The sequence below is a fragment of the Aquarana catesbeiana genome, linkage group LG11 (genome assembly GCF_042186555.1).
Source record: "Aquarana catesbeiana isolate 2022-GZ linkage group LG11, ASM4218655v1, whole genome shotgun sequence".
In the NCBI taxonomy this organism is placed as follows: Eukaryota; Metazoa; Chordata; class Amphibia; order Anura; family Ranidae; genus Aquarana; species Aquarana catesbeiana.
In genome coordinates, this window is record NC_133334.1 from 230,198,517 (window position 1) to 230,221,794 (window position 23,278).

Consider the following 23,278-nt stretch of genomic DNA (forward strand, 5'->3'; position numbering starts at 1 on the left):
CAAGGTGTTTTGAGGGGACTCCAAAGTATTGAGGGCATGTGGCCTGGTACGATTCAGGAGGGGGGCTCTTTTGTCCCCCCTTTTCCTGCGGCCTGCCAGGTTGAGTGCTCGGATAAGGGTCTGGTATGGATTTTGGGGGGATCCCCACGCCATTTTTTTAATTTTGGCACGGGGTTCCCCTTAAAATCCATACCAGACCTGAAGGGCCTGGTAATGGACTGGGGGGGACTCACGCCTTTTTTTAGTGATTTTTATGTATATTGCCGGGACCCGGCAATACATTACAGCCGTGAGCAGTTCTAAATGACATTTTTTCCTTGTTATGAACACGGGAAAGATGCGCTACTTTACAGGCAGACAAAGGGGACCCCCCCCCGGCACAATATTTAAAGAAATATTTAATTTTTATTGTTTCACTTTAAGCATTATTAAAATCACTGCTCCTGAAAAAACGTCTGTTTTTAAAACTTTTTTTTGCATTGATATATGTCCCCGAGTCCCCATACACTTTTTATGGCAATAACTTTCTTATAAGCCTTTAAATGAGCACTTTTGGTTTTTCGTGTTTTGTCCCATAGACTTTAATGGTGTTCGTGTCTTCGCAGAAATTTTTTGCCTGTTTGCATGTTCTGCTGTGAATCGAACCGGGGGGTGATCGGCTCATCCCTAATGTTTAGGCCTATATGAGATTTTAGTGATTGGGTTCACATAATGCATACAGATATTGATCTGTAACTCCCTCAAACAGCATAAAAGGAACTTGGTGACAATCTCCTTCCCACATTTCTTATGGTTTCCTTCTCATTTTTTAGTGGTCTAGGTGGTGACAGTCACTGGACCCCATATATAAATAGACACAACTAATCTTTTGATTTTGTTAATGTCCTCTCTAGTGTCTATCAATGATAGATGATGTTGGGGTGGACATTTTTGCGCTCAAGAAATGTTAACACCAGACATAGTTACATAGTTACATAGTTAGTCAGGTTGAAAAAAGACACAAGTCCATCCAGTCCAACCATAAAAAAAAAAAAAACGTACAATCCAATATACCCAATACTATACCCACAGTTGATCCAGAGGAAGGCAAAAAACCCCAGCAGAGCATGCTCCAATTTGCTACAGCAGGGGAAAAAATTCCTTCCTGATCCCAGAGAGGCAATCGGATTTTCCCTGGATCAACTTTACCTATAAATGTCAGTACCCAGTTATATTATGTACATTTAGGAAAGTATCCAGGCCTTTCTTAAAGCAATCTACTGAGCTGGCCAGAACCACCTCTGGAGGGAGTCTATTCCACATTTTCACAGCTCTTACTGTGAAGAAACCTTTCCGTATTTGGAGATGAAATCTCTTTTCCTCCAGTCGTAAAGAGTGCCCCCTTGTCCTCTGTGTTGACCGTAAAGTGAATAACTCAACACCAAGTTCACTATATGGACCCCTTATATATTTAAACATGTTGATCATATCCCCCCTTATTCTCCTCTTCTCAAGAGTGAACAAATTCAGTTCCTCTAATCTTTCCTCATAGCTGAGCTCCCCCATGCCTCTTATCAGTTTGGTTGCCCTTCTCTGCACTTTCTCCAGTTCCCCGATATCCTTTTTGAGAACTGGTGTCCAAAACTGAACTGCATATTCCAGATGAGGTCTTACTAATGATTTGAACAGGGGCAAAATGATATCTCTCTCTCTGGAGTCCATACCTCTCTTAATACAAGAAAGAACTTTGCTCGCTTTGGAAACCGCAGCTTGGCATTGCATGCTATTATTGAGCTTATGATCTACCAAAACACCCAGATCCTTCTCAACTACAGATTCCCCCAGTTGTACTCCCCCTAGCATGTATGATGCATGCATATTCTTAGCCCCCATGTGGGGGTAAGTCACACATGTGCAAGTCACAAGCAAGTCTCAAGTCTTAACCTTCAAGTCATAAGCAAGTCCCAAGTTACTGTGGCGAAAAGCAAGCAAGTCAAGTCGAGTCCCTGCTAGAAGTCAAGCAAGTCAAGTCAAGTCATTTATTTTGGTCAAGTCACAAATTAAGTCAAAATACTGATCTACCCCATTTCCACCCTTTAAATGAGTTAAAAGTCAGTTTTCAGGAAAGGTTTTGTTTTATTTTCAACATTAACAAAACTGCTTAGTGCTTTTTTCTTGGCATATTAAAGAAACACTTTGAATGCCCAAATAGCAGACAAGGAGCAGAACACTCAGCAATTAAATGGCCAACAAGCCTGAAAAAATGTAGTCCTTGCTGAGGGGGAGTGCAGTGGCCGTCGCAGCGCAGGAGAAAAAATCACAGAGCCGAGGAGGAGGAGAAAACAAGGAAAGAAGGTTTGTACCTACCTAGGTTTCATAGTTTTAGCATGTGCAATGATATTGATGATTGATTGCATCTGCAATCATATCTGCATCCTGCAATCATCAGTACAGGCCAGGGCTCTGCGGCCAGGGCCCTGCTAGCTGCTACATCGCTAGTGCAGATTTGCAGAAACTGCAGGTCTGTTTGATGCAGTGCCAAGCAAGCTAATGCTTCTCTGCAAAGTTTGCAGGGAAGTTTTCAGGGAAGCATTTGCTTGGCACTGCATCAAACAAACCTGCAGCTTCTGCAAATCTGTTTCCTCCTCCTTGGCTCTGTGCTTTTTCTTCTGCGCTGCGACGACCACTGCACTGACCCCCATTCTCAGACCAGTTCCTCCCTGAGTCGTGTGACTGTCCCTGCTCCAGTGCCCCCTCAGTAGAAGAATAATAGTCTGCCATGACTTACTCTATGGCTGCTGGACTGGACTCCACTCAGATTCAGTCAGTCGGCTAGGCTTGGCTGGCTCCTTGGGCAACTTCCAGTTCCTTCTTCCTCTCTCACCGTGAGGCCCGCGACTCACGCTGCTGGCTCTGCACACTTGCACAGAAGCCCAGCCCCTCCCTCAGAGATCACTCTGCAGCAGGAGGGGGGCGGCGCCGCAGCCTGGCCAGACGGAATACAGAGACCTGTACAGCCTAGGAGGAGAGACTGCAGTGCAGTCATCATCAAATAAAAAAAAAGTCTGCGTTGGCCGCGAACACTGCAAGCACCGCTCGTGGACACCTATCCGATCCCCGCCCACAATGTTAGCAAGCTGTATTTGTGCGGGCAGAAGCCGGGACTCGGGGGAGCATTCTTTTGTGGGGGGGCGGCTTTTGCCTAGGCCAAGACACAGCACTGGTGGTGCCAAGTCATTGCAAGTCATTGCAAGTCAAATAGCCCAAGTCAAAGTCAAGTCGCAAGTCATTAGTGGCAAGTCAAAGTCAAGTCAAGTCATTTGTTTAATTTTGTCAAGCAAGTCGCAAGTCCTCAAACAGGTGACTCGAGTCTGACTCGAGTCAAGTCATGTGACTCGAGTCCCCCACCTCTGGTTAACACTGCTATTTAGAATGTACAGTAAGGATATGTACCAATTATGATACACATTACACACTTTAGAAAGTACTGTGTTTATTACTGTGGTTAACAACAAAATGCTCCTACTTCACACATTGTAATTAAGGAACCAGTTCTACAGCTTTAGATTCAACACAAAAATCCCTTTGCTTTTGTTTTCCCGAAAAGCATGACCATTAGTCATTCTAACTTATTCATTTTTTTAAGTATGGTGAAGAACGATGTGCAAAAACAGACAGATGTCTCATCTGGAACAATGGGTGGTTATCTATCTGTCAATCTTTGACCTACCCACATCATGGCACCCTGACCTAATGCAAAATGTCTGACTTGATGGATGCAGCTCATACGGGGCCGCTGTTAGAAATCCTTGGGCTCTGTACAGTCTACCTGACAGGGCCCCCCTTCGAACATATCAAAACAATATTTTTTACAAAAAATACACTAAAATCATTATTAGCGGACACAAACATAGTATAACTTACAAAATTCCTGCTAAATGTAAAAGATAAAATTTTATAGAGTAATTAAAAAGTTCTGTGTGTAAATTAGATATTGGCGCTCATTCACATAGGTGCTCTTGCCTGTACAGTGTGACTTAATTTTTTTTTTATAAATGTGGCTATTGCTGTGTGCAGGCAGCCTATGTTATGCTATGGGGATGCAGCAGCTATATGAACACAGCCTTAAGGTCCTCATTTGACAGGCGTATGGATGCAGGTGTCTGCCCTCCTGAACACTGACAGTATGCGTTTGGGGCCACTCACCAACACCTGCACACTTATTAAATTGGGACTTGCGGCTGTGTTCATACAATTGCTGCACTCATAAAGTAACAGACAAACAGCTCATGTGCCAAAAAACCCATGTGTATTAACCTTTCATTTTTTCAATAATAAAAAAAAGAAAAATAAAATAATTTTTGAAAATTTTGAAAAATATTTTTAATTTTTAAAAATTAGTTTTTACAATTTTTTGAAATATTTAAAAAAAAATTTTTTAATGTTTTTTTTACAATTTTAATTTTTTTTTTAATATTTTCTTTTTTACCACACTGTTGGGGGGGGGGGGGGGGGGGCGGCTTTGATGAGATATCAGGAGTCTGAAACAGATCCCCTGACATTTCACCTTTGACAGAGAAAGTAATTAGGTACCCAGATTCTTCAATTCCTTTCTCTGTAGCCTCAGCTACACTGAAGATGAATGCACAATTGACAGGGGCTCCTGTTCATTCATAAACTAAACTGAAGCATAGTAAACACAGTTTACTATGCTCAGTTATCAATGGACACAGGAGTGATCAGTACCGATCATTCAATTTGTCCATTCAAAAAAAGGAACGGGTTGGTAAATGACATACTTTCTGGCCCCTACCTCTGCTTGGAAGCCGTCAACGCCGCAAGAAGGGGCGGAGGGCTGACACAGTAACAGGGAGGCACACAAGGGGAATCAGAGGCAGGTAGAACAGGGGATCGATGCCAGGGAAACAATTACAGGAATGATGCCCTGTGTCTGTGCAGCTGAAAGCCAGTGTGAGGGAGAGAAACTGTTTTTCAGCTGCTGCAGAGAGCTACACAGTACATCCTTCTGTAATTGCCCCTCCACTCTGCTGCACCGATTTCCCTAGCTGTTCGACCCCCCCTGTGTGCCTGGGTCCCCTACAGAAGGATCAGTGGTCCCCCCTATCAGTGGCCCTTAGCTCATATACAGTAAAAACTTTCAGTCTAGAAAGGAGAATGATTATCTTTAGATCAGAAAGGGATTTCCTTATGTACTAATGATTATAAGCACTTGCTGCCATACCTCTACACCAATGCATAAGCTTTCAGCTCCAGGAGTTAAGTGTTAGTAGTATTCGCTACAGAGAACAATGCCCTAACCTAGCCCTGTCCGTAACCCTAACACTAACCCTCTCTATTAACCCTAATACCAATTTTTCTGTAAGCCTAACACTAGACTTCCCTGTCACCTTAACCACTTCAGCCCTGGAAGGATTTACCCCCTTAATGACCAAGCAATTTTTTTTCTTTTCAATATTTGTATTAATTTCAGAGAAATACAGAAAAACAGACATAAACTGGGCCTACAAGGCCTCTTATATTCCATATGACAAGATACCTATTATTAACGTTACCAGGTTTTGTGCTAATAAATCAAGGAAAGTTGGTATCTCTCCTAAATAGAGTTGTTATCATTTATACAAATAACTTTATAACAACCTGAGAAATACATCTTGGACATTTTGAGACCACTAATTCTGGTCTAAACCATGTTCTATAGTCTGAATCCATTTTGCCCACGACGAGGCTCCCTTTCCGCTCCTCTGGGTTCACATTGCGGAACTGAGGAACTGACTGGGTATCACCAAGATCCAGACTGTATCATCCCCGCTTCCATCTCACAGAGCTAGGGTGAGAAGCACCGTGATCTTAGTTTCCATGGCTTCAGAGCATTATCTTAGGAAGTTTTAAAACTAAGTCTTAGATCCAACGTTTTTAAGTGCAGTCAAATAAGGAGAACCTAAAAGGATAACTGCATAAACCTTGATCAAACAATTTGTATCTTGCAGTATGCGGTTTCAATAATTAATTACTAATGTCACCAAAGCTGTCTTGTGGAGAAGATGGGGAGAAGAGGAGGAGAGCTAGAAAAGAATCAGGGAAAGGAGAACTAGAGGGATGGAGGAGAGATCAGGACTGTCTGGGGTCTCCATTTAAAGGCGTATGTGTCCCGGATAGAGGGGGGCCTGAACATATAGTGCCCAGGGTTCCCAGACTTTCTCGAAACGTGGGACTGTGTCTTGTATATTACATACTATTTGTTCCTGGGACATGAGCCACAATATTTTCAGTTTGGTCGCCGAGATCGAGAACGTAAATTTCTTCCATGCACCCGCTATCCTGATTTAAGCCCCTGGCACTGGAAAGAGGGAAGGGGTCAGGGGCACCAGTGGGAGACCCGAATAGAGGAGGTTCGGCTGTTGAATTGCACAGAGCAGGTAAGTATAGACATGTTTGTTATTTAAAAAAAAAATACCTTTGCAATCCCTTTAATGCTAACCTTTCTTGTAACCCCAACAATAACCCTCCTTGTAACACATTATCCCTCCCTGTCAACCTAACACTGTTCCTTCTTACCACTAACCCTCAGTGCTGAAAAACAGCTTTTTCTCTTAAGGAGACCAGAGCTGAGCTCCTGGCACCAGAATCTATTTTAGCCAAATGGGTTGGATCGCTTGCTTTTGACGCAGCATGTATAACTATGAGTAAGAGATATACAATATAAGCCAAACAAAACTATATGCTGAAGAATAGGTACATTTACAATTTTTGTTCCTCTGTAGACCTCTAATGTTGGATGATGGAAATTCTGCCTTACCACTATCAAAGTTTAGCAGACATCTCCCAGTGGAATCCCTGCAAGACCCTTATTACATCCAATCGGTGAGTCTAATTTTCTAATATTTTGGATCTCAAGAGCAGAAATCTATGACCAGAATCCCCAAGAAATGAAAATAATTGGTGGGAACTTAAAAGATTTAAGCTGGTCTTACATCTGTAGAATTTTGTTTGAAAGATGTCATATTCCAAATATTTGTTAGATTATCTAGGTGTTAAAGGGGATGATCTAACAATCAGTTTCGACCAGTGGTCAGATCTAATGGGAACTGATTAATTTCTAATAGTTGAATTTGCTCCAGGCCGAGAAAAAAATCATACCTAATCTTATGTGCATGTACTTGCCAAAGTTGATCTAGAAGTAGACCATTCATTCTACAAAAATTGAGACATGGTACTTGAATGAACAGTTGTTTGAAATTAGTTGAATCACCTTTCAAAGGCACTAGTTCAGACAAACAATTTTTTTTCTTTCTCATCCAACATGAATTCTACAGGTATAAGGTTAACTTTTTTTTTTTTTTTATAAATCTTTTTATTCATTTTCATAACAAACAAACCAAAACACAACAAGACATCATACACACTGAGCCAAAAATATAATAATACAATTTCAAAATCCAGTATATCAACTATTAATACACAAAGGAGAAGAAAAAAAAAGAAGCAAACGATTTTTTAAATAAACATTAATTCCTACTTTCCCCAATGACCCCCGACATTTCTCATATGGGAGCATACCTATTATAAACAATGACCCTCATGGGTATTCGATGCTGTATACGGGTTGTCCAGCCACCTTGCCCACACTTTATCATATTTACTAGGACAGCCCCTATTCATGTAAGTATCTCATAGATGTGCAATTCGTTTTGTTCCAAATTAGCTTTTTAACGAATTTCGACAAATTTGTTAATTCGTAAATATCTGAATTAATGAAAACCCGTTGAACGAATTTTTCCGAATATTCGTAAATTCGAAAATTTCTAAATTCGTACATTCGTAAATTCGTACATTCGTAAATTAGTAAATTCGTAAATTTGGAAATTTGGAAATTCGGAAATTTGGAAATCTGAAATAATAATTGACTAATAATAACTTAATTATTACTAACTATTAAATTATAGGTATTGTAATTTCCTTTCAAATTTGGCTGTTAGTGAACGTAACAAATACAAATTTATCAGAAGTTACAAATTATCTGAAATAACGAATGCCATATCTAAACAAATGGAACGTAATGAATTAATAATAATTACTAACAATAATAATAATAAAAACTTTTTATTAGTATTATTTATTATTAATTTGTTCCGTTCCATTTGTTTAGATGCGGCATTCGTTATTTCGGATAATTCGTAACTTCAGATAAATTCGTATTCGTTACGTTCACTAACAGCCAAATTCGAAAGGAAATTACAATACCTATAATTTAATAGTTAGTAATAATTAAGTTATTATTAGTCAATTATTATTTCAGATTTCCAAATTTCCGAATTTCCAAATTTCCAAATTTACGAATTTCCAAATTTACGAATTTTCTAATTTTCTAATTTCCGAATGTACGAATTTACGAATATACAAATTTACGAATGTACGAACGTACGAATTTATGAATTTACAAATGTATAAAATTACGAATGTACGAATTTACGAATGTACGAATTGCGATCATAAAGAATGACCCGAAAAACGAAAGAAAACCCGAATGAAACGAAAACGAACACATTTTTCGGCAGTGCACATGTCTACTATATAATAGAAGGTTATGATTTACCAATTGTTTCCAGTATGAAAGCGTAGGGGACCAAGGTTTCTTCCAATACAGCACAATAGCTTTTCTTGCGTAAAATAATGTTATATTAGCGAACACTCGCTCGGACACTGTGGGAAGAATAGTCTCTACCAGACCCAGTAAACACACAGACATTGAAACGGGTAAGGGAGCAGAAGTGATAGAGTTCAATAGACCCACCACTTCCATCTAAAAGATAACTATATATAGACAAGTCCAGAAAATATGTGTGAAATCCCCCCGATTCGCGCCACATTGCCAACACTCCGAAGAGCACACAGGATTTATTTTTTTATGTCTATGTGGTGTAATATATGCTCTATGTACCAATTTATATTGAATCATGCGATCTCTTAAAGATATGAATATAAAGATCGCAGAGGGAAATCCCATACACCCCTCCCATCCTCCATATCTAAATCTGGTATATCTAGCACCCACCTATAAGGTTAACTTTAGATCACTTTTGTGACCATTTTTTTGCCAGTGCTATCATCAGAAATAAAGCCATGACCAAAAGTTACAGTCAGATAAATATTGCACTGTATGCTGAAATTACATGATGGGGTTCTTTTATCACCTAACTTTGAAAAGGGTTTGATAACTTATTTATGTGAGGTAACTGCTATGCCTATATGTGGGATACGCTTGCTGGGAAAAAATGACAATATGTAATATTTATTGATCTATTTTAGCCACTCCAGGCACTGGATATTGCTGAGAGCTGTATATCATGTACATAGAAAGTTAGTGAACACCCTCAGCTCTTAAGCCTCTTGACACCACAACAGCAATACAAGTGAATACCTTCTATTATTTATAGTGTAGATGGAGCAGAAGTCACAAGTTTAATCTTTGTTCAAATGTTAGCTGCTGTATTTGAGAACAGATTATACTTTCAGCGGCTTACGAAGCCTACATAAATCTATTATAAACATACATACTTGTACTCATGCTCTCACTCTTTATAGTCATGTATGTGCACACAAGGTTGGTCGTTGGTGTATACTATGAAGTCAATTTATTACATTAAATATTATTATTATTATTCATTATTATTATTCATTATTATTATTCATTATTATTATTCACGATTTATATAGCACCAACAGTTTATGCAGCGCTTTACAATGTAGAGGGGGGACAGCACAATTACAGTACAGTTCAATACAAAAGGGACAGGAGGGCTCTGCTCGTAGAGCTTACAATCTAAAGGGAGGGGGTGGTGGTACAAAAGGTAATAGATGCAGGGAATGATTTGATGGGGGTGGCTCGGGGACAGTTGTTAGGTGGGTGTGGGACATGGGCATCCGCAGAACTTTTTTCAGGTGGGGGCATCATTTTAGGGTCACCCTTGCACCGCCCCTTTTCGACAATGTCATCATCACATTATCATGGTCAGAGACTGCAGACTTAGTACAGTCCCTAGGATAAGTAATGGATAATGGCCAACAGGCCCTTTTACCAGACCCAGCGAAACGAAAGCTGTGATTCCTCTGGCTGGACGATCGCTCACTCTGGGTTCCCCGGGGGCGACTCTGGTCAGTATTGTAGCATGTCTGTACCCTGGTAGTGGCTCAGTCTTTCTCTCTCTGGTAGTGCTGGGCAGCTTAGCTCTCTCTCTGGTGGCGCTGGGCAGCGTGGCTCTCTCTCTGGCTTCCGTCCAGCACACTCCTTGTTCTTTGTCCTGTAGTACTCTCTCCCTCAGCCTTTTTTCAGGCTGCAGTCTCTCAATCTCTCTCTTGATCGAGCTGTAGCCTCCTCCCTGTGGAAAATGGGGCCGCCAATCTTTGGGACTTCATGTCCCATGATGCTCTCCTCTCCTAGTCTCCTTTGATTGGCCCTCAGTTATGGCCAATAGGGAAGGAATGGAGTGGGCAGGAAGCTGACTGGGGAACCTGGTGAGAGCCATCGTCTCTTCTCCCTGACAGGAGAAAGAGGGGGGCGAGCAGGGAAACCTCTGGTAGCCCGCAGCTCGCCTTTCTCCTGTCACAGCGCCGCTGAGTTCTCTGCTGGACTGAGCAGGGAAAAGAGCCCGAAGTCAGATTACACTGATGGGTGGGCTTGACAGCACCTTGATGGTGTCACCCCACTGGCAGGCTAAACCTGGGTGCGGGCTGCCCGCACCCCAATAGCGACGCAACTGTACTGAATTTAAGATCTGATCCCTGATTCCGGGGGGCACTTGACCCCCCTTGCTCCTACCTGCGGACACCCATGGTGTGGGATAGGCTTCCCTGAATAACTGAGTTTTCAGGGATCTCCTAAAGGTGGACAGGTTAGGGGCTGATCGGATATACTGGGGCAGGGAATTCCAGAGGATGGGAGAGGCTCTGGAGAAGTCCTGAAGATGAGCATGGGAGGAGGTAACAAGGGAGCTAGAGTGAGGTCCTGGGAGGAGCGAAGGGGACGATTTGGGCGATATCTGCAGATGAGGTTGGTGATCTAGCTGGGGGCGATGTTGTGGATAGCCTTGTATGTTGTGGGGGAAGGGATTGGCAGAGAGGAGCAGCAGTCACGGATCGGTTAGTGAGGTGCATTATTCTAGCAGCAGCATTCAATATGTACATCTATGCATATTTAAATCCATAATAGCTATATTAGATGATAGTGATGAAATTAGTTTAACAGCAGATTACAAGACTGATTAGGAGATAGGATAGGGAGGAGGGGTGACAATAAATTTCCTTAATTTCCCTTAACCTCCCTGGCGGTATGATTATTTCAGATTTTAGGTGCTGAAAGCGGTACAATTATTTTGCACAGAAATTTGGCGTTTTATATTGTAGGCCTGTAATTCTTAAGAATAGTTCACTTAAATCTGTCCAAACAAGAGTCTAGTAGACATCCCGGGTATGATAAAGTTTGAAAAACGAAATAAAAAATTATAATATAATAAATAACTATAAATAATTAAAACACATAATAATATAATAATAATAAAAATTATATAATAATGTAATCAAATCAAAAACACTGAAATTTGCTCAGTTGCAGAATTATAGCTTTTATTACTTTTAGTGTTTGATGACGGATCTCCCCACAAATCACTATCGCTCAATTCTGCAAGTGATTATAATTTATTATCGCTTTTTTCTAGCTGGTCTAAAACCACTTTTGATGTAAAGGGACGGTTTTGGTTGCTATGGACAATCTCCAGTTTCCAGGCAGAAAGAACAGTTTTATATATATAAAACTGCATGCAGGACACTGGACAGACCACTAGGGACAAAGGGGATGTGTAGTTATTTGATACAGTACTGTAATCTGTAAGATTACAGTATGCTGTATCTATACTATATGTTTCACTTTTGAATTTACCGCCGAACTCCGTCCCCGTGCGTCGCAACGCTCGCAGGGAACGGAGCTCGGCACTATGAATCGAGCGAGACACAGCGGCTCGCCGATCACAGCGGGGAGACATCGCAGGATCCAGGGGACAAGGTAAGTATGCTCTTCCTGGATCCTGCGATGCAAGCCCGAGTCTGGCTCGGGGATACCGCTTTTGGTATGTAAAATCCAACCCGAGCCAGACTCGGGAATACCGCCAGGGGGGTTAAGGCAAACTTATATTATATTGCAGATTACCAATTCTTAGTTTGTTTTCTTTTTTAGGCCTTCCTTCATTTTCATCTGGTTATCTGGTCAGAAAATGTGTTGTTTTTCAACAGGAAAAGCTCTCCTGCAAACATATCAATAGATAGCATTGAGACAAATCGTTTACCACTAATAGGGGTGCCTAAAATAATAATCTTTAACCACTTCCCGACTAGCCGCCGCAGTTATACTGCGGCAGGTTGGCTTCCCTGGGCGAGCCGTCGTAGCTATACTTCGGCTCGCTTGCAGACCACTAGGGGTCGCGATGTACGCCGGGCACCTGCAATCGCTCCACACAGACAGAACGGAGATCTGTCAATGTAAACAGACATATCTAGACATAAATAGACATATCTATGTGCTGTCAGGGGAGAGGAGACTGATCTGTTGTTCATACTAAGTATGAACAACGATCGGTCTCCTCACCCAGGCAGTTCCATCCCCCCACAGTTAGAATCACTCCCTAGGGAACACAGTTAACCCTTTGATCGCCCCCTACTGTTAACCCCTTCCCTGCCAATGTCATTTATACAGTAATCAGTGCATTTTTATAGCTCTGATCGCTGTATAAATGTCAATGGTCCCAAAAGTGTCAAAAGTGTCAGATCTGTCCCCCACAATGTCGCAGTCCCGATAAAAATCGCAGATCACCGCCATTACTAGTAAAAAATAAAAAAATATGTAGAAGTATACATATTGGCCTAAACTGAGGAAGAAATTTGTTTTTCAAAACATTTTTTGGGGATATTTATTATAGCAAAAAGTAAAATATATTGTTTTTTTTTTTTTTCAAAATTGTTGCTATTTTTTTGTTGATAGCGCAAAAAATAAAAATCGCAGAGGTGATCAATTACCACCAAAAGAAAGCTCTATTTGTGGGGAAAAAAGGCAATCCATTTAGTTTTTGCACAAAGTGGCACGCCCGCGCAATTGTCAGTTAAAACGACGCAGTGCCGAATTGCAAAAAAATAGGCCTGGTCATTAAGGGGGCAAATCTTCTGGGGCTGAAGTGTTTGCTGTAACTGCTTAAAGTATTAGCTGGAGTTCGGCTTCAGTTTGCTGATGTATCTAAATCTGCTAGTACTGTACTGTACATATAGCACTCCTCAGACTGACAATGCTGCTGTCCAAAGGTGCCTCCATGCTCCTTCATCCAAAGTGGGGGCTCTCTAATACAGGAGGTGTGTTACTGGCCAGATCACCAAGTGAAAACAGAGGGGGGAAAAACCCTAAAAAGAAAATGAATGCAGCCACCACATCTAAGGATTGGTAAGTTCTATTCTTCAGTTGCTATACCTTGCTTTGTACACTGGTGCGCAGTCATGTTGGAACAGGAAGGGGCCATCCCCAAACTATTCCCACAAAGTAGGGAGCATGAAATTGTCCAAAATGTCTTGGTATGCTGATACCTTAGGAGTTCCCTTCACTGGAACTAAGGGGCCAAACCAAACCCCTGAAAAACAACCCCACACCATAATCCCCCCTCCACCAAATGATTTAGACCAGTGCACAAAGCAAGGTCAATAAAGACATGGATGAGCGAGTTTGAGGTGGAGGAACTTGACTGGCCTGCGCAGAGTCCTGACCTCAACCCGATAGAACACCTTTGGGATGAATTAGAACGGAGACTGAGAGCCAGGCCTTCTCGTCCACATCAGTGCCTGACCTCACAAATGCGCTTCTGGAAGAATAGTAAAACATTCCCATTTCTTAAACCTTGTGGACAGCCTTCCCAGAAGTGCTGAAGCTGTTATAGTTGCAAAGGGTGGACCAACTCAATATTGAACCCTATGGACTAAGACTGGGATGCCATTAAAGTTGATGTTCATGTAAAGGCAGGCCTTCCAATATTTTTGCACAAAGCAGCCCCGATCTTCTTCTTCTGGAGTCCCCTGCCAGCGCTCCAGGTCCTTCTTTTTCATTGGGTGCCCCCATAGAAAGCCACTTTCCATGGGGACACCAGTTCGTGATCGCTCCCGATCCCGCTGCTGAGTCCATTGACACAGCCGTCCCCTGCTCCAGTGTCACAGGATTTGATTGACAGCAGCGGGAGCCAATGGCTCCTGCTGCTATCAATCTGACCAATGAGGAGAGGGACAGCGGCTGGAGACACTGTGCTTGTGCACATCGCTGGATCGGTTTGGGCTCAGGTAAGAAAAAGGTGGGTGGGGGTCTGGGGGGGGGGGGGGGTTGCTGCAGCACAGAAGGTCGTGCACATCGCTGGATCAGTTTGTGCTTAGGTAAGAAAAAAAAAGGGGGGGGGGGGGGGCCTGCAGCACAGAAGGTTTTTTTACCTTAATGCATGGAATGCATTAAGGTGAAAAAACTTAAAGTGGTACTAAAGTCTTGTTTTTTTTTATTAGAAATAATGACAAACATGTTATACTTACCTGCTCTGTGCAGTGGTTTTGCACAGAGCAGCCCAGATCCTCCTCTTCTCGGGTATCTCGTTGGCGCTCCTGGCCCCTCCCTCCTGCCTAGTGACCCTACAGCAGTGATGGCGAACCTTGGCACCCCAGATGTTTTGGAACTACATTTCCTATGATGCTCATGCCCTCTGCAGTGTAGTTTAACATCATGGGAAATGTAGTTCTAAAACATCTGGGGTGCCAGGGTTCACCATCACTGCCTTAGAGCCCTTTCACACTGGGGCGGTTTGTAGGCACTATTGCGCTAATAATAGCGCCTGCAAACCGACCCAAAAGTGCCGCTGCTTTCATTCCAGTGTGAAAGCCCCGATGGCTTTCACACTGGAGCGGTACGCTAGCAGGACGGGAAAAAAAGTCCTGCTAGCAGCATCTTCGGAGCGGTGAAGGAGCGGAGTGTATACCGCTCCTTCACCACTCCTGCCCATTGAAATCAATGGGACGGCACGGCTATACCGCCGGCAAAGCGCCTCTGCAGAGGGGCTTTGCGGTGGTATTTAACCCTTTCTCGGCCGCTAGCGGGGGGTAAAACCGCCCCGCTATCGGCTGAATACCGACGGTAAAACGCCACTAATAATAGCTGCGTTTTACCGCCGACGCCTCCCCGCCCCAGTGTGAAAGGGCCCTTACAGCAAACAGCTTGCTTTGGGAGCACCTGAGCCATTCAGACATGGAGCTACGGTGTGGCCCGCTCCCTCTTTCCTCCGATTGGCTAACTGACTTTAATTGACATCAGCTGAGTTGGACAGCCGAGTCTCTCTTGCAACATCGCTGGATCGAGATGGGTCTCAGGTAAATATTAGGGGGGCTGAGGGGGACTGCCTTTACAACCACTTTAAGGCTTTAGAACCACTATAATTGAACACGCTGAAGTTACAAATTGATTGGCTGCTGTGCACAGCTGTACTAAATTTTGCACTCTCCAGTTTTAGTAAATCAACCTCATATTGCTATATGGAAAGTAAGTTAATTTTCTATGTAAACAGAATGCTAGTTTCAGAAAGGAAATGCTGCTTTCAGAAAAGAATCTTGTGGGTAACAATTGAAGAAAGGTTTCAACTGTTACAAGCTGTTTTACTAGAAGTCGATTAGGTGGTAAATGTAGACCCTTTGTTGCTCTAAAGAGATGTAGATCAGTTTTATCTGATGTTTCAAACAGACCATATAAATTTGGTTTACAGAACAGTCAGAGGTTTATTTTCCCTTAAGTGAAGACATTCTGCACAAATAAGGTGCAATACCTTTGTATATTCTAATTACATAACTAGTCTTTAGAAATACTAAAGATAAAGTTCCTCCTTCTCCATATGCTAGGAATGTATAGCACAAGTGATGACCCTGTATGGAAGGCAATGCACCTTTACCCTATTATAAATGCACATAAGGCCTTTTATTTGTTATGAGTTTCAACTGCATCTTAGACCATGGATATTTAATTAAATGTTTCCTATGTAGCCGCCCACAGATCCAGCGTCCTCTTTAAGCAGTCCTGCCGTCACTGCTGGGCCTATCATTTCAGATGTGACTGAGGCTCACCCTGCCAACTCCATAACTGCACAACCAAGTGCAGATGTAGAAAGGTAATATGTGTAAAGGAATGTTTACAACTGTGTATTGAACGTGTAAAAGATGACAATCATTACTGAACATATGCTGGACAAGACGTTTACATACTGTAATGTGTCTTACCTTTACAAAGTATGCAACATACCAAAGATGAGCACGGATAACAAGCAAGAGGTACTTTTGCAGTAGTAGATCACACCCCCAAACTTTATATTATTACCGGTTGTAATGTAGAATTGATAAATACAGGGCTTTTTTTCAGCTGGAACTTGGTGGAACTCAGTTCCACCACCTCTGGCTCAGGCCCTCAGCTCACCACTATCACTTGTAATCACAGAAGTCCAGCTGAGGTCAGAGCTGAAGAAGGGTGAAAGTGAAATGTGGATGGGGGATGCAGAGGTAAGCAGCTGTGGAAGAAGGCTGAACTCTGCGCTCTGTGTGTCCTGCACCCCTGAACTCTGCAATCTGTGTGTCTTCCCCCATGAACTGTGCGATCTGTGCATAATGGACCCCTGGTATTTAATGGCCCTTTAAGACCCTTCCACTGTTTGACGTAAAATGTGACCACACCCATTATTTGATGCAGTTTGAAGAGTGTGTGTGTGTGGGGGTTATGGTTGAGTTCCTGCACCTATTTTTGGAGAAAAAAGCCCTGGACAAATACATTGATAAAATGCTTTTGTGTGTCTCTCTCTTCCTTTGGCCCTGTTCAAAAAGATGTGGATAATTAAGTTGGCGTGTCTCAAGCACATGGCATTTTTGGCTCCAAACTCAACTGGCCAGTTCCTGGTATTATATGTTGTCCCTGGAAGTACCCCTAATTTTGGTTGTAGATCGGTGTCACAATAAAACCCTTTTTATTTGCATATTACATTTAGTTTGAATTGCATAAGTTGTATAGGCTTTTAAGGCCTAAAAAAAAAAGACTGATGTCTATCAAGTTCAATTCATCATGACTCCTGCAACTTTGGCCCATAGGAAGGCAAAGTAAACCCCCCCCCCCCTGTGCACATGTGGACAATTTTTTCATAGAGGTAAAGACATAATTCCTAATTGCCCTCCGGCCGGGTTCACATATGTGCGGCCCCGGTTTCCAGCCTGGGGTCCGGTGCGTTCCTGTTCACCGGTTCAGGTGCGATTCAGGTTAGAATTTTTGCCTGAATTCGCACTTGAACCGGACCCAAAAATGCACAGGACCCTTTTGGAATTTGCACCGCGGCCACCAAGGACATGTGTGAACGGCTCCATTGAGAGCTGGTCACACTCACATGTCATGCAAATTGGATGCAGTCATAACCGCATCCAATTCGCACATATCGGAACTCCATGTTAGTTCTGGTTAATTATTAGTTGCAAGAAAATTGATTAGTATTTTTTAAATGTCATTTTTTTTTGTCTTTAATGCCTCATCTTGCATTCTAAAGTTTAGCCATTCTTATTGTAAAAAACCCCATCCCAATTATTTCTTCCAAACACAACTCTCTTTTGTACTGTAATTCGGATTAAAAAAATAATAAGAATTCTTTACCTGCATTGAATGCATTTTACCAATCTATTATGTTACCTCTAGGATACTGTATCTTTTTAACAAGCTTGACTAATTTTTTCAATCCTTTACCTTATGATTTTTTATCCGTTATAATAATTTAGTAGTCTGCTACCTACCTACTCTAAAACTCTATTATTGTTTTTACATTATGGTGTCCAAAATTAAATATGACCTTACAAGTGATTTACATGGAATACTAATTAGCATCACATCTTCCTTTTTATACATCTCAGGATTTTGTTTGCATTTGCAATTATCACTTGGAGTTGAGTGGTACTGCTTAGGTTATTGTTAAACCAGTCTTCCCAAGTCCTTTTCTATCTTGGTTTCACCCAGCTATATTTGATTAATTGGATAGGGGTAAGGCTATCCCCAATGTCATTAATAAACAGAATGAACAGAATTGGGCCCAGCATTGATTCCTGTAATATAAAACTACTAACCCTAGCTTATTTAGAACTTGTTTTGTTAACAAGAACCCCTTTTCTGCCTTCTTTTAACCGCTTTGCTACCCATTGAAAAACATTCTCCAACAACTCTTGTATCCTCAATTCTTGCATCGGATGTTTATGAGGAACAGTATCAAATGCCTTAGCAAAATTCAGAAATGACATCAGTAGCATTACCAACATCCTAATTTAAATGTGTCTTCAAAAAAACTGAATCTGTTAGACATAACCTACCTTTATAAGCCCGTGTTCATTTTCTGTTATTAGAGGGTTTACTAATATGTATTTTTGTACGTTTCCTTAAAATACTTTCAAATAAATCTCCCACAACAGCAGTTGGGCTTACTGGTCTTTAGTTACACAGTTTAAAAGAGAAGTAAAGGAATTTTTTTTTCTTATTAATTCTTATTAATACTTACCTCGGTGGATGCAGCATGGGTCCAATGCTGCATCTGTCCCCTCTCTACACTGAGAAGCGAGCGATCGAACACCGCTGATCACTCAGAGCTCCGTGAGCAGAGAGCTGCAGACTGTCAATCACAGCTCTCTGCTCTTCTCTGAAGCACTGGGCTGTGGAGGGGGCGGAGCTGCCGTCTCAGGCTCTTAGCGGCTCGCTGAGAGGCTGAGCCGGGTGTCAGTCCAGGCACCTGGCAGATCCAGACTCTGTGGTCGGGATGACGCGGTCCCTGGACTGACATTGGTGACGTCAGCAGAGAGCGGACTTCTGTGATCCATAGGAAAAGTACAGCCAAACGAGTTTTGGCTATACTTCTCCTTTAAGCTTTTTGCCCATTTTAAATAATAGTTTGACATGTTTGTCTAGAAGGCCTAACCCAACTGAGAGTCTAGGAAAAAAATATAGCAGTATACAGTATCAACAGCTTAAGGCAGAACTAAACTCAGTGAAACAACTATTTCTTATTTTGTCCCATACAAATGCTAAGAAAATGTATTCTAGTTTTTTACTATGTAGTTTCTTTTTGTGCAGCAAGGCAGCACTTCCTGGTGTCTGGCCTAGGCTGGGCCCCCTGCCTACTGTGATTGCTATGTTACAACTATCCCAGGAGGCAGTGGGTTACTAAGCTGCAACTTTGTACTTACAATTATAATTATTGAGTTACTTGAGTTACTTATAGGTTCTATATTATCAGAATTCTTCTTTTTAGAGTTTGTATTGATGTTATTTTTCCAGATTGAAAGAAATTATGTTGCTACAAAAACAAAAAAAAACCCAAAAAACAAAAACACTAATACAGATGAACCGTCAGAATTCAAAATGTCTTTACCTTTAAAAAAAAAAAAGAATTCAAAATGTCTAGGAATGTCAATTTCCTGGCCCCAGCCACATGCTGTGGTTCCTCCCATTGCCTGCCATGTCACTAAATGACACAGTAATGATGTAACTGCTAGCAGATCAAACCATTGAACACTGTAGGGAATTGTGAATCCGACACTATGAGAAGTGTAGGATTTTGCAGGAACTTTTAGTTGGCAGTCTCTCTTTACTTTTGCAGAAATCAGTGGTGCGGGCAGCAGGAGAGGGGAGTATGCAATTTCTTTTTTGCAAGAAACAGTTTATTTTTACTATTTATGTTAGCAACAGAGTCACTTTAATGCAGTTTACAAGCTCATGAGGCATGAGAGCAGAATTTGGGGCAGGATAGGGTAGGGTTAAGAAGTGAAGCAAATGTAACAGAAGGGCCATGCAGATTAAATGTCTTTTAAAATATGAGGTGTGTTGGAAAAATAACTGCTTAAAAATGTTTGGAGCGTAGAAAAATTATAGAATTTGGATTTTATCATAGAAAATTCCTTTTAAGCCAACTTAGTCATTCATACAGCTCTTCATAGGATCTAGGATGGCAGTTACACCTAAAATGAGGATTTAAATACAAAAATATGAAACGTGTGAACAAACAAGAGCAGACATGTTCAGGGTGAATATAGTGGTATATTGAACTTATTGGCAGTTAGGTCAGGGTAGACAATGTTAGATGGGGTGAAAGTGAAGAAAGTAAGGCAGTTTGAGGATACACCATTTCTAGGTATTCCAGAAATCATTGTTATGAAGGAAGCAAGGAAAGAAATGTTATAAAAGGTTATGCCCAAAGAGTGTCAATGCCAGACTACTGAGATTATTGTCTCATCTAGAAAATACAAGTTTTAATTATAGCCATTGACCCAGCTGATTCATATTTAGGAATAAATGTCTACTGCTCATTAAAGAAGAACCCATCAGTCCTAGAGTAAAGGGAACAACAGAAACAGATGTATCTCTGGCAAGTTGCAGTGCATGTTCAGATCCCCCTGTGTTGCCAGTCGCAATGGTTCAATCTATACTAGAAGGTAAAGAGAGCTGCAGCCCACCTCAGCCCTCAGGATCTCAACAACTGGAGGGACGAGGACGAAGGAATCCATTGGAGAGGTCAGTGGCATCATAACACTTAAAATGTACTGTTATCCTGTACTGTAAGTTCACTCCATATACACAGTTTCATTGGGTCAATGCTTAGATTTTTGTCTGAAAGGGTCTGTACAGAGGAGGTACGGTACTATACTTTATTGACCCCAATAGCCATGTTGAAAAGGTGAGTTTATAGTTATGGCTCGAAAAAATTCAGGGATTATGCCTCCTTTTTTGCATTGGGCTTGATAAAAGTGATTGAAGCCTCTGACCCAGATCTTTTTAAAGTGCAGTAATCATAGAGGAAAAGTGCTATTCAACTAATTTTTAATTTACCTTAGATCCAGGTCAATCAAAACTTTGGAGGTCAGTAGCCTAGTCTTGAAATAGAGTCTCTATTTGTGAGCAGCCAATGGAGGAAAGAAAGATATGTTGAGAGCCTTGCTGTGGCAAATAAGTTCAATGATAATATAAATACTGAAGTGCTTGCTTTCTGTGGAAAAAAGACTGCTGTTTTAGACTATCATCAGTGGTAGCCTCAAGTCAGAACGCCTAGACTCTTGGTCATATGATCTTAGCATTCCTAAGCTTTCAGACATGTGGCCAGTGCTGGAGAGGGCCCTGGAACAGGTAAGTATCTCAGCCTTTCTGTAACTCTTTGTTTATCCATCCAAACAAGACTGTTAACATAGCTTTAAGTGATACATTCCATTCCTGATGTGTTTTACGCATTTGTATTGCCTACTGAATTATCTCTATGATATGCTTGTGATCATTTTTTTCAGACAAGAGCTTCCAGATACCTTGGATAATTCTGATGTTAGTTTGGAAGGGCTTCAGTTGTTGCTTAGAAGTCAGCCATATAACTTGGATTCAGCTGCTGTGCTGGATGTGAGTATTTCTTGATCTCTGTAAACAGCACATTATACTGAAAATGTAAAGCTTACCATACACTAATACAGTTCTATCATATTGCTCTAATCACACAAATGATGTTGGCTATTGTATTTTGACAGCTGCTAGTTCAGGCTGTCAGAATACCTGAACAGTAGTGTGACCACATTTCCAAACTGCCATTCAGGGACACCTCCTGCCCCCTTTCCCAAAAAAAGATGGGGGGGGGGTTGGGGTAATGTAGTCTTGGGGCTGACGGGGAATTCGGTGGCAGGGGTGATTTGTCGGGTGAATGGCTGGTGTTGTACTACATTGTAATATATAATGAAATTGTTCAACTCACCATAATGCAGAATCAGTGGGGACCCTGAGCGTGTCACTTGCCACCAGATGCAGCTCCTCACTTGCCACCAGATGCAGCTCGTCACTTGCCACCAGATGCAGCTCGTCACTTGCCACCAGATGCAGTGTGCCAATTGTAACCCATTGCCTGCCACCAGATTCAGCGTTTCACTTGCCACCGTTGCCTGACGCCAGATGCAATGTGCCACTTTCCACCCATAGCCTGCCACCAGATGCAGTGTGCCACTTGTCACCCATAGCCTGCCACCAGATGCAGTGTGCCACTTGTCACCCATAGCCTGCCACCAGATGCAGTGTGCCACTTGTCACCCATAGCCTGCCACCAGATGCAGTGTGCCACTTGTCACCCATAGCCTGCCACCAGATGCAGTGTGCCACTTGTCACCCATAGCCTGCCACCAGATGCAGTGTGCCACTTGTCACCCATAGCCTGCCACCAGATGCAGTGTGCCACTTTCCACCCATAGCCTGCCACCAGATGCAGTGTGCCACTTGTCACCTATAGCCTGCCACCAGTCCGATACACCGGAGCCCCGAGAAAGCGAACGCCCCTCCCGCCGCTGGCTGCTGATGTGACTTCTCCCATGCGGGGGCCGGGGGGGGTGTCACATCTTCAGGTCTGAGAGGTTCATGCTGGGACCTGTAGTCCTTCACTTTTGGGGGGGTCACACCCCCCAAAAGTGAAGGACTACAAGTCCCAGCATGAACCCCTGATATCTAAAAATGTGACTCCCCCCCAAATTGAAGGACTGCAGGTCCCAGCATGGCCCCTTAAGAATTAAGGGTGTGACCCTATAGATTTCACGTGCTAATGCTGGGACCTGTAGTTCTTCACTGATTGGGGGGCATCACATCTTCAGTTCTGAGGGGTTCATGCTGGGACCTGTAGTCCTTCACTTTTGGGGGGTCACACCCCAGCATGAACCCTGTCCTGATATCTAAGGATGTGTCCGCCTTCCATCCCTCCCAGGGTGTCATCTCATCTGTCAGTGTCCTCTCCCCTTCTGCAGACCCCTTATCTGCCTACTGTCCTCTTATCAGTGCTAGCTCCAGGCTGACACACACTTGGAGCTCCTGTGAAGTGCTGACAGTTCAGCACAGAACTCTGGCTGCTGGGGGGAGCTGACTGAGGATTTTATTCCCGATCTGTCCATGATGAGTGCTTTGGATTCACTTGCCTTTCTACAAAACTCATCTCTCCTTCGTGCACTTCTGCATGCTGCTGACTGAACGATGCAGGGAGCAGGTGGGTGGAGCTATTCAGTAGGCACGGAGGAGGAAGTTAAATCTCCCCCGCTGTGAATGCTGGGGCTCTGTATCTCTCCTCCTCATGACGTCACTGGTTGCTAGATGCGAGGTGGGCAGTGGCTAGCAACCATTTGGGCACTGAGCCAGCGGCTCATGTAAAAGGGGTCTCAC

General features: G+C 42.4%; 1 protein-coding gene across 1 annotated transcript in view; it reads left to right on the forward strand.

The window, feature by feature from the left end:
- LOC141111740 (heat shock factor protein 4-like) overlaps positions 1-23,278 on the forward strand; it is a 123,311-nt gene that overhangs the window by 74,729 nt on the left and 25,304 nt on the right. The window contains exons 7-10 of the mRNA XM_073603880.1: positions 6,762-6,861; positions 16,090-16,214; positions 20,399-20,623; positions 21,388-21,493. Of these exons, the coding sequence (XP_073459981.1) occupies positions 6,762-6,861; positions 16,090-16,214; positions 20,399-20,623; positions 21,388-21,493 (556 nt within the window). The remainder of the gene's footprint in view (positions 1-6,761; positions 6,862-16,089; positions 16,215-20,398; positions 20,624-21,387; positions 21,494-23,278) is intronic.